This window comes from Eurypyga helias, unplaced genomic scaffold (genome assembly GCF_000690775.1).
Source record: "Eurypyga helias isolate BGI_N326 unplaced genomic scaffold, ASM69077v1 scaffold3271, whole genome shotgun sequence".
NCBI lineage: Eukaryota > Metazoa > Chordata > Aves > Eurypygiformes > Eurypygidae > Eurypyga > Eurypyga helias.
Window position 1 is genome coordinate 5193 of NW_010232549.1, and position 15900 is coordinate 21092.

Sequence of the window (15900 nt, forward strand, 5' to 3'; positions counted from 1 at the left end):
TTTCATCTGAGAAATCTAGGCTGTGCACTCAGTACCACTCCGTGAGATGGAGCGAAGTGAGGCAGGAGGGGACACTCGAGCAATCCCCTTCAAAGTGCTGGTGCTTCACTGGTGCCCCTGCCCATGGCAGGGGGGTGGGAACTAAAATGATCTTTAAGGTCCCTTCCAACCCAAACCGTTCTGTGTTTCTATGAAATCCAAACTGGAACTCTAGCACAGATCCACCCCAATGGCTTGATGTTAAATCACTGTAGCAACAAAGCTAGCTGCACTGATGGCATGTTTTACCCATAGATCACACAGAATTGTACAGATGTTGTTAAAGATGACGATAGCTTTTTAGGAGAGATGATCACCTGCTGACTCCCTTGACTTAGTAACTGAGAAGAGCATCTCTATGCAGTGGTCAGCTCCTACCCAGAGGTTCAAAGTAAGTCGCTGTCAGAGCAAAGGCTCATGTGGATCTGGCCCATAATGCTTTTTCTTTGTTTACTACACCGTACTACAGACCTTAGCTTTCTCTCATTTTAGTGTGCTTTCTGATGTGTTCCCCAGTTTTTAATGCTCGAGACAAGGAAGTAAATAAAAACCTTCCTGGTTGATGGTGGTATGAAGCTACGTGGGTTTGCTCGCTGTACAAGTACTTGTCAGGGAGGTCTCAGTCACAAGTCAAGGAACAAGTCACCAAGAACAAAACCATCCTCACAGCCAATCCTGGCGCCAACTCTGCTGACTCCCGTCCAGCCCAGTCCAGGAATTGCGGGTACAGATCTGTGTTTGTGCCAGGGAACATGAACAATCCTTTTGAGCTTAAGCTGGAAAGTTCAGCTGTTGCAGCTTCTTCTCCCACAGTTTGATTTCTTTATTGTGTATTTAAAAAAATGATGAACTCGTGATGAAAACTCTTTCACAGGCGGCAAGGCATGGCACCTCTTTCCCAGATCCCAGTAGTAGTGACTTGGTTTCAAAGGCTCAGTTTCTGTCCTTCTTCCTCCCAGACAGACTAAACGCTTTCCTCCTCTTTTGTGATGCTATAATCGGTCAGCAGTGTAACACTGATTTCTGAGCCGTGCGTGCTGCCCGTGACTGACAGGGCTCTGGTTGGCGTATTGCTCTGGGTACTGCTGGGAGGCTTTGTGCGACATCTTGCCTTGCAGCATGAAACTTGCTTTTTAAAATGTTGCCGGAAACTTTTACTCAGCCAATAAAGGGCAAAAGGATTGACGCAGGAATTGCTGAAGGCCAAGGCACGGGAAAAAATAGTAGCTATCAGATGAAAGGTGGAAGCATCTACAGAAGCATGGTATGTAAAAGAGCGGTACAGGTAGAGGATGTGGTTAGGCAGCCAGCAAAAGGCAAACAATGCAACAAGTACCAGCACTGTTTTTGCAACTCTCTTGCGGGATTCAATCTGCGAGAAAATAATGCATATCTGGTGTTAATAGCAATTAGTAACATGTGTTTGTGTAGCTGGTGATGATTTTCAAAGGGGTCTAGAAATCTAACTGCATTAGTGACCAAAAAAGCAAAATGGAAAAAAAACCCTTGAGAAACTAACGGAAAAATAAATCTGTTTCATCATTTTTTAAACGAAGTATTTCCAGTGCAGAGCACATTCCCTTTCCATTGTAAGTCACCTGGCAATGGCATCTAGGATGTAACTGTGGTACTGTTCGTGGGTCAGCTCACACGGAGGAGGTCTCAGTGTTTACAGTGCAGTGTTGTAACTCCTGAGTTCAACGGGTTCATAATAAAGCAAAACAAACCCCGTCCCTCCTTAGGAAAGCATGCGCACTCACACTTGAGTTAATGAGTCTGGAGCAGGTGCTTAAGTGCGTAGCTGATTTTGGATTGCTAATATGGGCTAAGTTTATGGAGTTTTTTATTTCATTATCGAGAATGGGTTTGCGCTCAGGAATTCAGGCAATCAGGGTGATAGATTTTGGAAAATGAGACATGTTAGTGCTTGATAAAAGCTTACCTGCTTACGGGCATGACCGTGTTCTTCCGCTGGCATGTTGGATGTACTTTTATATAAAGTTCTGGCGATAAGAAAATAGTAGACAGAAATGACAGCTAAGGGCACAATATAGAACACTAAGAAGCAAACCAGGGAGTGAGCTTCCTGCAGGATCTTCTCAGACACAGGATAGGGAGCACATGCCTCAAAGGTTACGTTCTTCTCAGGACTGCTGAAAGAATACAGGTCTGAAAAAACAGCCTCTGGGATAGCAAACAACATGGAGATGATCCAAACACAGCCAGCTTTACAGCAGGTTTTCAGGAGCGCATCCGAAGTCTGCAGTTCCAAGGGCTTAACAATGGCTCTGTACCTAAAAACGATCAACATCACTGTCAGAATGAACACAGTACTGATGCAAGCACTGACAATGCGAATTTCTTGAGGATCAAGCCATCCCTGTTCTCGCTAAACTAGGGATGGTAGAATCATCTTGAAAAAGAAAACAGATGCTAACTCTTTGTAATTAAGATGGAAATGTAAAGTTAATTTTAAGCATGTATTTTAATGAATTGGCTGGCAGGGCTTGTCATCAAAGCCTTCCAAGTAAAGATGGCTTCTACTGTTTGGATTAGGATCAGTAAGGGGAGTCATCTCCCCTGTTTTTATGGCACTGCCTAGAAGGGTAAATGAAGGAATTAGTATGCAAAACTGGTAAAGGTATGAAGCAGTTATATAAATACATGAAACCAAGCATATACATCCCTCCTTTCTTCCATGTCCTTAAGATCCCTGCCGAGTGCAGTGGTCTGACTCACAACAATGCTCCAGTGTTCATTCATTTTTATGAAACAGGAGCTAACACTGTTGTTGATTCATGGCGGTGATTCTGCAGCACATGGACTGGGTCAGGCATATGAAAAACAGTGTATAGATGTGCGAAAATCCGAGGGGAAGCTGGACATGGAAAAAGGATCAACTGACTTGGAGGTGGATGAGGCACAGGAAACAACACACCCTGCTCCCAAAATATCGGGGATCCTCAAGGATGCAGAGAGAGACCCCTCCAGAGGGCACAAGACTGGCATGAAAGGAAAGGTGGTGAAGAAGGATACAGAGGTTAAGATAGCTTGGTTGTACCACTGTGCACGTGCTGAGGATCTGTCTTTTTCTCCTCTAGGTAAATTTATATGGAAAACTGCAAGCTGGACCACTATTTATCAAATAAATGCCACTTCTATTGACTGTGAGCTCTTCTAGCATACTGGAACATGATAGCCTGGTGTTGCACACATGACTGATGTTTTGAGCTTTCTCAGTAAGTTTGATGTAGAGTTAGTTACCCTGTGAAAATGTAGCATGGAGTGTTTACATGACAGCCCCCAGAAAGTATCAAATACAGAAGCAAGTGTCTAAATGATGGATTCTGAATTGACTTCATACAGGACCAAGACCTTGGGGCTATGGTAGATAGTTCACTGAAAACACCACCTTAATATACAGCAGCAGTAAAAAGGAAACAAACCAAAAAAACAACAAACAACAACCACCAAAACCAAACCCTAAAAAAAATCCCAAACCAACAAAAAGCAAAATATTAGGAAATATTGAGAGAACAATGGAGAGCAAAACAGGCTATTGTGCAGTTAATCCGTATCTCTGGTTCATGCAACTCCTGAACAGCATGTGCTGCTCTGCACACCTTAACTCAAACCCTCCCTGTACTAAGGATGGAATATAACATGAATCTCCTGGAGAGATGGGTAGGGATCACCGTCCCTTCTGGCACAAGAGCCAGGGCCATCAAATGAAGCCACGTGCAAAACAAAACAGAGTAGTTATGCAGCAGGCAGTGGAAGTCCTTGCTAAACAATTTCAAGAAGAGATTGGACAAGGATCTAGAAGAGAAATCCCTTGGGGTTATTAAGTAGGCAGAAATTACATCTGCTCAGGAGGCCATCTGAAGTCTGGGGCATAGATGTAGTGTTGTATTGTGGCTCTTAATCTTCATTCATGTCTTTTCTTACCTTTATGCTACCACTGCTGGAGGCTGGTACTGGCCTACATGGACCCTTGATCTGACCCAGTGCGGCCGTTCCTCTGTTGGCTGATTTTTTTGGAGTACAGTAACAGTAGCATTGCTTGGGATTTAAAGTCTGGATAGGTGAACTACTTGGCATTACACAAAATCGTGATTGCTGGCATGCAGATGAGAATCCTTTTATTTCTTAATAGTAAAACTAATTATGGCTCCTTGACATGCTCAGGCTGATTGGACTGAAATCTCATCTTAATTTCATTCATTCAGAAACCAGATGCAGAGAAAACTGGTTGTTATCAGCTCCTGAGAACAGTGAGATAGGAGCACTGATCCCTACTAACAGGGCTGTCATTGTAACCTGAGTTTAATTTCCTCTGGGCTAAAACATCTCCGGAAAAGATACAAGAATTATAAGAGCAAATACTCAAATTGTGCTGTATTCTCTCACAGTAAGCATTTAGCAAGCTGAAAATTACTGTAGTATTGTGGTAACCGTCAGATCGCGAGAGTCGTTAATTTGGCGCCCAGCCTGTTCTGTGTTTACTTTTAGCTTTTAACTCCACGTGCCAGTCTTTTACGTTCTAGGATTTTAGAGCCTCACTGAGCACCTAGGACAAAGGATTTCCACTCGCCCATTTTCACAGTTCTGTTTTTCATCTTCACTGACTACTTTAGCGCACCACTAGATAGCACCAATATACTGTCTTTCCCCTGCCTTAAGCAATTTCTCTTTTCTGTTCTGTTGAGAAAAAAAGCCTGTACTGTACTTCAAGCTAATAAAAGGTCAAAAGACTTAAAGAGTCTTTTTCATTCACTCTATTTAAAAGAACTGCTCCAAGTTTTCTAACACACATGCCTTAAAATCAAATGGGAGTGTGGTTGATTTTTTTTTAGTCTATTACAATGTGCCATTTAATATTGTGCAGAATTATTATTTCTGCTCTTTTATTCCTTTCTAACTTCAGACCTGCGGTATCTCCTGGCAAATCAGTCGCATCAGACCCACCTGTCAGCACTGAGAACAGTCAGGGTAAACACTGATACTCCAACTGAGGTTAACTGGATGAAAGACAGCAGCTTGCACCCAATTCTTCCGAAGAGCCAGGTATCCACAATATAACGTGTTGCGTCTACAGGCACACAAGTTAATAACAGCAGCAGGTCCCCAAATGCCAGGCTGGTGATGAAGATGTTTGGAACCGTCTGCATTGATTTAATCTTGAAAAAGACTTTGATGAGTATAGCATTTCCAAGGAGACCCACTGAAATGATCACAGCGTACGTAACATAAATTGTGCACAGTATTTCTAATCCTGGAAAGGAGTCTTCGGTCCATCTTTCATTTGTGGTTTCATTATCAGTGATGGATTTCAGTTCTGTACCATTTGTAGATACACACAAAGTCTGATTAGCTGAATGCAAGTATACTTGAGACATTTCTTTAACTGTTTCTTCTCCTCAGGCTGGACTTAAATTGATTGAAAAAATGGTTTAATATTTAGCTTGCAGCATCTCAGCAACATCACTGGAAAGGTTCAGATTTGTGTCTGAAATTGAGATTCCCGTTGCACATTAAATACTTTCATCTCCTTCTGGGTCTCAAAACATGCCTAGGAGGAATGCACGCAGATCTTGTTCTGAACTGTGTAGGAGGTGGGGAATTTTTTTATTGGCTTTTCAGCTAGTGGAGGGGAGAGGGAGGAGGAAAAAAGAGAAAAGGGATTTCTTTAAAGATATTAGCTGAAATGATGTAGGGTTGGGTTTGTTTTTTTTTTCTTTCATGGAGGTATCTGGCAATTAAATATTGTAATCACTGTAGCACTAGGGTTTGAGTGTCACCTAGCAAATGTTTGTTGGCATTTTTCAAAATATTCTAAAAAGGAAATAAAATGAAAACCTGAAATAGTTTTTTCAGTAGTACAGGTGAGCATAGAATATACTAACTTAACATAAAACTCTACAATATACCTTAAAGGCAGATAAGCTATCTCAGAGTATAGATAGTGTTTGTTGGAACAGCGATACAGACAGCCTGTGCGTGCCTCTGCTCTGATTAGCATTTCCATCACAGAAGTGCGATGACCTTCCAAAAGCGACTGTCAGACAGGAATTTATGGCCATCATTCTGCTAACGCTTACATTAAAGCTGATGTTTGTCCCTTGAAACAGTCCCAACTGCTGTCCAAACCACAACTTACGGTGAGGTTTGAACAGGTTTATAGATCATTGCTGTATGGAAGCCTGTTATCGTGCGATAATCCATGTATTTATTGGCTTTGGATGCTACAACTCATGATTCAAGTCTTCTGGGAGAAAGTTAACATTTCATGATGCTATGTCAATCAAACCTGTTAGTTTTCTTGTCTTTAGATTAATCAACAGTCCAATCTGAAACTGCCCTGTGATGAACCCCTGACTAATGTAAAATAAGGTATGAGGAATGTGACCTACAGCTTTAAATCTCCTGAAAGGAAGCCCAAGATCTCATTTCTAGATAATGGAAGTGGAAAGGATGTCAAAGCACTGAGCTTTATGCCTTGAAAATGAAGATCAGTAGCTGGAGTATTTTTTTTCTCCAGATTGTGCTTCAGCTGTGACGTTCGAGTGGAGAAGGTACCCTGCTCAGATCACAAAGCAATCTTACAGCTGAGTCCCTTTGTCTTCAGCTGCACACACACAGGTACACAGACACACAGAATCAAGTTTGTTTCCTTGACTCAGAAGAGCTCCTCTAAGTACTGCGTGTGACAAGCCTAATTTTCCCTCTCCCAATCCCAATCCTTGCAAGCACATCTACACCACCGGTATCAGATGCTTATGGACCAGAGGGTAGATGGTGGATGGTAGATCGGATGGAAGACCAGTGCTGTGGCCAGTTGGAAGAAGGAGTCATTGATACGAAAAGGATGCATGGGTTAAAAATTCCAATTATGTTATTTGAAAGTGCTTTTAGAAGAGGAGTTCTTGTCACGATCAACCTTAATATGTCCTTTTATGCAGGCACAGTGTGTAGGTTGCTCACAGATTTAGGTGCCTTTGAGGATGCCCGATTATGTTATCCACCCACACCGGCGTAGTATTGTGCATTATATTTAATATAGAGTTCGGCAGCTGTAGCAGATTGTGACATCTTTGTGTCAGAAAGTTACATAAAATGTTTAGATTTCTGGTACAGGAGAAGTAGGTATCACCAAACGTTGGGAACGGATTGCTGTCCTCTGAGTGTTGAGTACTCAGGGGTGGCTTCTGAGGGAAACGTCAGGTGTCTAGCTGAAATTTAGCTGAAAGAAACTTGTTATTTGCCTTGAATTGCAGCAGAGGTTGGTTGATGCACCGAAATTCAGCATAAATCCCAACCTCTTACAGTCTCAGAGCTTTCAGAGCCATCTGAGAGATTAGGGCTGACAACGTGACACCTGAGGTTCGGTTTATTGTCACTTGACCATTTTGTACGGCAGGATGGGGGACCTGAACTGATATCCCTATGTGTAAGAGATGATCCAGAGGACTGGAGACTTCTGAGCTACGAGATGCTCCCAGCTCTTGGTCTGGGGGATGGTTCAGGGATGAAGGGAAAGGTGACAGACCTCCCACCCCATACTGAAACCTCTTGAGGACACCAACATGTGCCACAGGTGAAAGCAACCCCGGAAAGCGGCAAGGGCTTAAAATTGTGTTTACTCCTGGTACTTCGTGTGCTGTTTATTCCAAACTGGACCTGAATTCATACACCTGAACCTGAATGCTCAGTCTGATGCTTCACACTTTAGAAGCCCATGTCACCTGGAAACACAGACACATTTTTCCTGCTCTCTCTCCAACAGACCACAGTATGTATGTCTACATTCTGCTTGGTGTTCTCTTTCTAGTGAGAGGCTGTGTTTTTCCCAGCTTTCTGTCTCCTTAGGGGAATCTGGCAGAAGGAAGCTCCTCCGTTTCTCACAATTCTTCCTACAGTCCTTGTATTATTGTAGCTCGTTGGCCAGGTTCTCTCTTTACAGAGCATGGGACACTGTCTTGGTTGATTGTTAGGAAACAAAAAAAATATTATTTTGAAAAAGCACACCAAATAACATCCTCTAGACCCAAGGAAATTCAAGAAGACCGAAGGACAAGCAGTAAACGTCAAATACGCAATTCGTTAATGACGGTAGAATTTCAGTGTTTCTTTTCATCAGTTTTGTGTGCCCATCATTGGTGTCAAGCGTAGGAACCAGGCAGGAGAAAACACACCACTTTTCAACACAGATTCCGACAGCTTCCAGTTGTGCAAATCCAGCTGAAAAGGAAGAGAATGGCTTCATTATTCCAAACCGTAAACAACTCTAAAGAGTTATTTTAGAGCTGTGTCTTCTGGTGAAGAGAAAAGCAATTTGGGTAATTCTGGCTATTGTTTAAAAGACCAGAAAACACACAAGATATTCACAGAAAATGAATGTTCCTTTTGAACTCCATGCTGAAAAAAAAAACCCCAAACCCAAGTAAAACACTCAAGAGTGTATAATTTGGCTGTATTTTTACTGCACATTCTCTGTTTTAATGCAGTGTGACTGCTGACTTCAGTCATTTCCATGTGCTGCGTAGTGTCACCCACTCAGAAAAATCTCTTTCAGAACCATTTGCTCTGCACCAAGCCAAAACATGGAGGAAACAGCCAAAATCTTAACTCCCATTAAAGAAATTGATTTTCCATAATCGTAGATACTTTGTGTAATGAATTTTTTCTCATTTCACTATACACTGGTCATGTGGAGTTGATGTTTATTTATTTATACCAACATGTCAAAATCCTTTGTAGCTGGAGTGCTAGGAACACAGAACTGATACCCAGGGAACTGCAGAGATATTAGCCAGCCTGGGGGTGCTTTTTAGGACTATTTTAAGTCACTTTCTTAGGTCGTTGTTTGTATCATTTCTGCATAGAACTATTTAGTTGTCTTAATTCTTTTTTTATGTCTCAAACTCATTTTCGACCCTTGCTTTAATTGTCTCTCCTAGCAATTTCGCCATCTGTTCATTGCTGGCTGATGTATCTGTCTCTCCGCTGAGCGAACTGACGTTTATGTTCTTCGGGGGTTCATGGCAGAGGGGTACCGAACAGCTTGTCTACCCTGGTCCTGCATTTTGGTAGGTTCTGTTGCGGCATCCTCTCTCACAAAAGGCTTTTCTCAGATTCAAATCTCATCTGCAGAGGAGCCTGATTGGTGTCCACGTGCCCAGGCTCTTCAGCACAGAGCACGACTCCGCTGCAGGGTCACCACCAGCATATTCCTCTAACCCCTCCCTGGAGGGAGAAAACTGAAGTCTAGCAGTCTGCCCGTATCAGTGGAAATCTTTCCCTTCCAGCAAATCTAAATAGCCTTTCTTTTAGGTCATCTTCTTTTGGCATAAGGGTGAAGGAGGGTTGTTTGCTCCTCCATCAAGAAGTCCCAACCTGGAGCCCTTTAGCAACTCTAAACTAGACTCTGCAGCTACATCTAGAATCATGTTATCTGAAATACCTCTTTCTTCCTAGTGTTTTCTGCACTGGCTTTGCCACCTTTGCGTTGGAAGAGGAGTCCCTGCTCCAGAGACAGCGGTCTCTCAGAGACGGGCGTGTGGAATCGCCTCATTTCTGACTGTGTTGCAGCTCCGGGGGCTTCCCTTTCAATTGAAATTGCCAATAGCATGACACCTGACGGCAGGATGAGGGGATGGAGTGTCGTAACTCACATCAGTGGTACGGTGGAGCTTTATCTGGCAGTCATTTGATGGGCTGCAGGACTTGTGTGACTGTCCGCAATCCATTTTCTAGTGTCCAGGCAGGCAGGTATTGAATGGGGAAGCCTGGACGCACACTGGGAGTGAGCGCGATGTCGGAGACAGTGGTCCGTCTTTAGAGAGAACTGCTAACACATCCAGGGCCGTTTCCGGTTCTGCTCTGTTCTACTGCGAGAACAGGAATGAGTAATTTCCCTGTGCTGCATCCGAGTCCCTCCCTAAGCAGAGAGAGCATCACCTCCCCGTCTGGCCAGGCATCCCCCTCAGAGCGACCCGTGTCAGGTGAGGGGGAGGGAGGTTGTGGATTTCTTCACTTGTGAGCACAAGAGCTTGGTTGCAGGGTCTGTCAGGTGGACAATTTCACCACTAAATGGGAACATCTTCTCTATGCTGTATTCCCATGTTTTACCATTGCCCTGTGTCCTCAGCACTTGGAGACAAAACAACTACTGAGCTGTTAGAAAGGAAAATGTCACACTTCAGTGACAATTTACTTGGCTGTGTCACACTCACAGCAGAGTGTAACCGTTCATTGTTGAAGACAGACCGTTTAGGAGAAAAATGCATTGGTTTATCCTGGGTTTATCTCCCTATGGGCTGTGTGAAGTCGATTCTACACTGCGGGCAGAGGGAGCTGCGCGCTCGGGGCATCTAGTCCTGCGGCAGTGTTCGATTGGAACGGCGTCCCTGGGTTTTGGAACTGCAGATGAGCTATCCAGTTACACTTTCAGGTACCACGAGACTTACCAGCATGTCTAGGAGTGAAAATAATGCCATCCCGTCTCTCCATGTGATGAAGGGGAGATGGAAGGTCGGTTTGGATGCGCTGCTGGAGCGGCATTCATAGAATCATAGAATCACAGAATGGTTTGGGTTGGAAGGGACCTTAAAGATCATCTAATTCCACCCCCCCTGCCATGGGCAGGGACACCTTCCACTAGACCAGGTTGCTCAAAGCCACATCCAGCCTGGCCTTGAAGACAGCCAGGGATGGGGCATCCACAACATCTCTGGGCAACCTGTTCCAGTGCCTCCCCACCCTCTCTGTGAAGAATTTCTTCCTGATATCTAATCTAAACCTCCCTGACTTCAATTTATACCCATTACCCCTTGCCCTATCACTACAGGCTCTTGTAAAAAGTCCTCTCCCAGCACCCTTGTAGGCCCCCTTCAGATACTGGAAAGCTGCAATGAGGTCTCCTCGGAGCCTTCTCTTCTCCAGGCTGAACAAGCCCAATTCTTGCCGCCTTTCATCATAGGAGAGGTGCTCCAGCCCTCTGATCATCTTCGTGGCCTCCTCTGGACTCGCTCCAAGTGGTCAATATCCTTCTGATATTGAGGGCTCCACAGTTGGACGCAGCACTCCAGGTATTCAGTGATACACCGAGGAGACGGGTATCTGCTGGGTTACAGTCTGAGACAACAGCTTCTGATTTTGTTCCGGTGTCTGGACGCAGACTGATCAGTGGAGTTAGTAGGACTCAGTCTACCTGGGACGGGATCTCAATGCACTCATTAATCAATAGCTTCAAGTGCCTTTTATCGTGTTTCTCCATTCTTGCATCCCTTCCAGCCTCCTTTTCCAAGAGTTTCCTCAGCCAGTTTCAGTAGGGGAATGGCTGGTGAAATACTGGTGTCATTTCTCAGTAAAGAGAGAAAAGTAAACTTGAACGTATCCTTGAATTTCTTCCATTACAGGAAGGAACAGGCAATGAAATAATAAAGCAAGCATAATTCTTTTGGGCATCCTTGAAACTCTCAATGATACGTTTAATTCAGAGCCATTAGAGTGCCATTACATGCTAAATACTTTCTGATACCTAAAAGCAGAGTGTTGTGCATGAAGACTTAACGATCATCTTACGCAATAGGTAATTATCTTCCCAGTATTTTGATTTTTAACATCCAATCCTTTCCCATAATGGCATTTATTGCATTGCTCCCCTAATAACTGCCTGCTAAATTCAGAAAGAATTCTACATCTTGGCAGTTGGTACAAACCTGTGCTGCTGACCACTACTGTAGATTCATAAACTGTCAGAAGAAATCCTGAACAACCTTATTGACCTTAGCTGTCATCCCATGTAATATTTATCTGTCCCATGGTTATCAAACTGCTGTGCATAACTGAGCTAGAAGGCAGCTTTAGCCACTTGTCCATGAGGAGACATGTCTCCAAGGATCCTTGAGTGAGCTGCCTAGACCTGGGATTTGCATCCACGGACTTACCTGGTGTGAGGGATGCGGGAGTGTTGTGCCGGTCTAAGCAGCAAGATGGGAGTGGGGAGGGATTTGCCTGAGTCACCACAGCTGCTGCAGTGATTTTACTATCATCTGTTATTTCTTTTGCATTGTCTAACCTGTTGTTAACAACCCACTGAGATCTGACATCAAACAATTGTCTTTGTAGATAAATCTACTTTCAGAAATCCTTCTTTCAGTGGTTTAAAATAGAGCACGCATTTCCTGGTGGATGTTATCGCTAAAAATAAGCAATCTAGGAGTAAATGAGAATGAGTTAGAAACCAAAGGAGCTTTTAGATTGCTGCTTTCTCAGGGAGCGAGCAGTCACCTGGTGCAATCGAAGGCGTGGGGAGGAGGATGTGTTTGTATCGGCAACGCGCCGCTGCCCGTCAGGTCACGCGCAAGCCAGGGCTGCGGAAGCTGTTCCCATCACTTAAAATCCCGAGGATGTGAATCACAGGCGCACAGTGATCTTTCATTAGATTTGCCTTTGTGCACGTCCTCTCCCTGTGAAAACCGTCAATGCACAGTTCTGTGGCAGGACGTCAGCATAGATACGTTGGAGAAGAGCGAATGTAATGGTGCCGACGCGGAAGGTATTATTTCAGCCCAAAGAAAATGACACATCTTCATTCCAGCTGACAACCTCAACAGTGCCATGCTGGTAACGTAAGTGATACACTGTTCAGCTGGAAAAGCCATCAGGCATGTGACGGAGAGTGGAAGTGGGCTAACCGCCTGCCCAGAACAAATAGCGCTTTGTATTTCACGTAAGCAACTTGACAGGTTTCTTAAAATTTCCTGCCAGATTTTGCTTTTTGAACAGAAGAAACAGATCAATAGCAAGAATGGAGACCTGACATCGCTCCACGCCCTGCAGCTTGCTCTTCTTCCTGATGTTACACCTCCAAAGCAGGAAACGCGCTGACGGATCTGCCCAAGAAAGGGCATTTCCAGCCATTCCTCAGCAGCCTGAGAAGTCTGAAGTATTCCAGCACTTCTCTCACTCCTTGTCCAGTTTTTATCCAAACCTTTGTTGCTCCTAATCATTTAATAATGTTATGGGGGCATTTAGCAAAAGCTTTAAAAAACCAAGGTACGTTTTGTCTTTTATCAGGACAGCAGTAAAACCATTACAGAGTGCAGGAGACAGGGCCAGTCTCCTGTTGCTCTAGTCTTGATCCTCTTTTGCTGCCTTTTTATTTTAAATTAGCCTAATAGAAAATAGAGTTGGGAGGACTTTCAACAGGTCTTCTAGTCCATCTTTTCCCCTAAGGCAAAACGAACTTTATTTATACCAATTCTGTCAGATATTAGTTTTATCAATAGGAGTGCTTTAAGACCTGCAGTGATGGCAATTCCATGTGCTCTCTAGACCACTTATTCTTTAAAATTAGAAATGGTTACCTAATGTCTAGTCTAAATTCAAGCCTCTTACCTTCTATCCTATAAAGTGTATGCAGAAGGAATTACTGCATGGAGAACAGTGAGGGTCAAAGCAGGGTGGTAGCGAAGGAAACGGGGTCAGACTGCCCATCCACCTACATTTCCTGATATCGTAGCAGAGACAAACTGGTGTAAAAGGGACTCCGGGAGGACTAAAGCTCCAGTTCCTCGGCAGACCTCCACAGCCACCTTCCTTACCCTGCCAGGACCCCCCTGGGGTATGCAGCAGCCAGGTTAGGGGTGCGAGGGGAGTCAGGCACAGCTTTAGCAGGCAGCACCAGGGCACAGCGTGTCCTGCTTCTCACTGCAAAGCAGGGAAAACTCATATTCAGCAGCAGCTTGTGGAACAAAGAGTTTACTGATGAAAATAAAGAATACAAGCAGAAGATGATAGTTCAAGTGTCAGACATACAGAACTGTATTTTATATTGAATTTCTTTCTCATTCAAAGCAATTTCAAGTTAGAAACAAGTGGGTACGAGGTGGAACTTGCTTGCATGTTTTTAATGCTAACATTTCTCCCAGAAGCCAAGGAACTGAAGGTGATCTGTCTAATTTCAAGTAGGCTGGCTGTAGCTACTGTACATTGAAATATTCATCTTTTCCCACTAATTGCTGTGTGGGAGTTAGTCACAGAATTAATGAACCTTTTGTATTTGCTATCGTACATACCAGCTCTAAGACATCACTCCGTTACATTTTTTCACTTCCCTGTCATCAGCACAGGTTAGTATTTGACTGTAATAGCAATCATCGAAAAATCTTTGCTTGAATGGCGCAGAGAAGGGCATTCAAAACAGAAACTAGGATTTGGTTGAGCAGGGAAGTTACCACTTCAAACACATTTGTTGAAAGCAAACCCCTGTTCAGTAGGAGAGGAAAGTTAAGGTGCTCTGGTGGTGTTATGCAGTCTACCTCCTGCTGTGTTTGCAGCAAAGCTTTCCTAAAGGGCAAACTTCCCAGTTGCCACCTCCGAAGATGGGAGGATTTTACCTGCTATTGTTCTGTTTTGGGGTTTTTTTTTGTTTGTTTGTTTGTTTGGTTTTTTTTCAGGAAGGTAATTTGAAACCTGTATCGCACATGGATACCCATTAGATGTGGGAATTTCAGCTTTTCTTGTTTCCACATTCCATTTGAAGGTACTGGACAACAAACATTTAAACACACACCTACATCTCATTAGAGATCTAAAACCGAGTCAGCAGTGCCAGCACATCCGAAAATAAAAGCACACAGCTGAAAGGAACATCTTGGAAAACTGAATCCAGTATCCTACTGTTGATCGAAGTCCAACTCAGAAAAAGCAAGGAAAGGTCCTGACTGAGGAATCTAGATATCCGTGCCTGAGACAGTCTGCCAAGAGGCTCAAAAATATGACTCGAAATTCAATATTATGGGCAGTAGGTTCTGAGGGTAAGTATCAGGTGAAGAAGGGAGGAGAGGGATGACAGGGAGGTGTAAAGAGTTAAAAAGAGGACAAACTATGAGAAGGGCTAATGATGAGGAAGAGAATGTTTCTGGTCTCTGTTTAATGTGAGGGCTAATCTTGGAAACACAGGGGGACCAAATACGTATGTGGTCAGTATTGCCACTCCACTAAAGCCTAGAGAGTTGAATCATAGAACGTTTTAGCTCTATAATTGTGTCCAGAGTGATAATTGTACATCAGAAGTAATTATTTAGATCAACGTTTATTTCTACGTATCACGAAAGAGAACCGTCGTCAGATAATCAGAAGAAAACAATTTCAGTATCAATGAAAAAATCTTGCTTTCTGTGGATAGTACAGCCCTGTATCCATGGGTAGCGTTCTTCGTGGACAAGGATGTTTGGTATCTCCACCTTCTGGAGTTACAGCACTGGGGTTGTAATGAACTTCGGCTGTAGGAAACAATTAGGGTAAATTTTCCCTGTTTATACTTTGGTTTAATTTCTTTAGAAAGAAACCTGTTTATGCACAACCCCCTGATTTAGCATCTTTGAGGAAATAACAGGAATCAGCATGTTTCCAGAAACAACCAGGAATATTTAGTGCCTGGGCCAGAATTTCTATAAAGGCGTCCCTTCCTCAGAATACAGGTCTGCAATGATTTCTCCCTCTTGGCAGGCAAAACCTCCTGCTGGGATTCCTCTGAACTTAAGAGGCTCACAGCAGGTCCTGTTCATCTTCCTGTAGTCCCCAAGATCTTTACTCTTTTGGGAATGCATGAAATAGGCTCTACTGCTCCCTGACTGGAATGACAGCAAGCTGGCACAGGGTACAAAATCTCTCCAGTCCCTGAGATGGAAACTGAGCAGAGTTCCCTTCCTTTTGGGGAAGGGCATACCAGGATCTTAAGAGTTTTCTCACTTTCCTTAGTACAGCAAAAGCCATCTGTAACACAGCCATTAACCCCTGGATTAGGTCTGGCACAGACAGACAGTGAAAGGTTTCCTATTTATTTCCATT

At 43.6% G+C, this 15900-nt stretch overlaps 1 protein-coding gene across 1 annotated transcript; it reads right to left on the reverse strand.

Annotated features, from left to right (window-relative positions):
- Nucleotides 1–1003: 1003 nt before the first annotated feature.
- BRS3 (bombesin-like receptor 3) lies at nucleotides 1004–5438 on the reverse strand. The gene is made up of 3 exons (XM_010161410.1): nucleotides 5008–5438; nucleotides 1982–2333; nucleotides 1004–1411 (listed from the first exon to the last, which is right to left on the reverse strand). The coding sequence occupies exons 1-3, from the start codon at nucleotides 5436–5438 to the stop codon at nucleotides 1004–1006; spliced, it is 1191 nt and encodes a 396-aa protein (XP_010159712.1).
- Nucleotides 5439–15900: the final 10462 nt, after the last annotated feature.

Coding starts and splice junctions, on each gene's coding strand:
- BRS3 (XM_010161410.1), bottom strand. CDS start 5,438: ATGTCTCAAGTATACTTGCATTCAGCTAATCAGACTTTGTGTGTATCT. Junction 2,334..5,007: donor ACTGTTCTCAGTGCTGACAG/GTGGGTCTGATG, acceptor GATCGTTTTTAG/GTACAGAGCCATTGTTAAGC. Junction 1,412..1,981: donor ACGGTCATGCCCGTAAGCAG/GTAAGCTTTTAT, acceptor ATTTTCTCGCAG/ATTGAATCCCGCAAGAGAGT.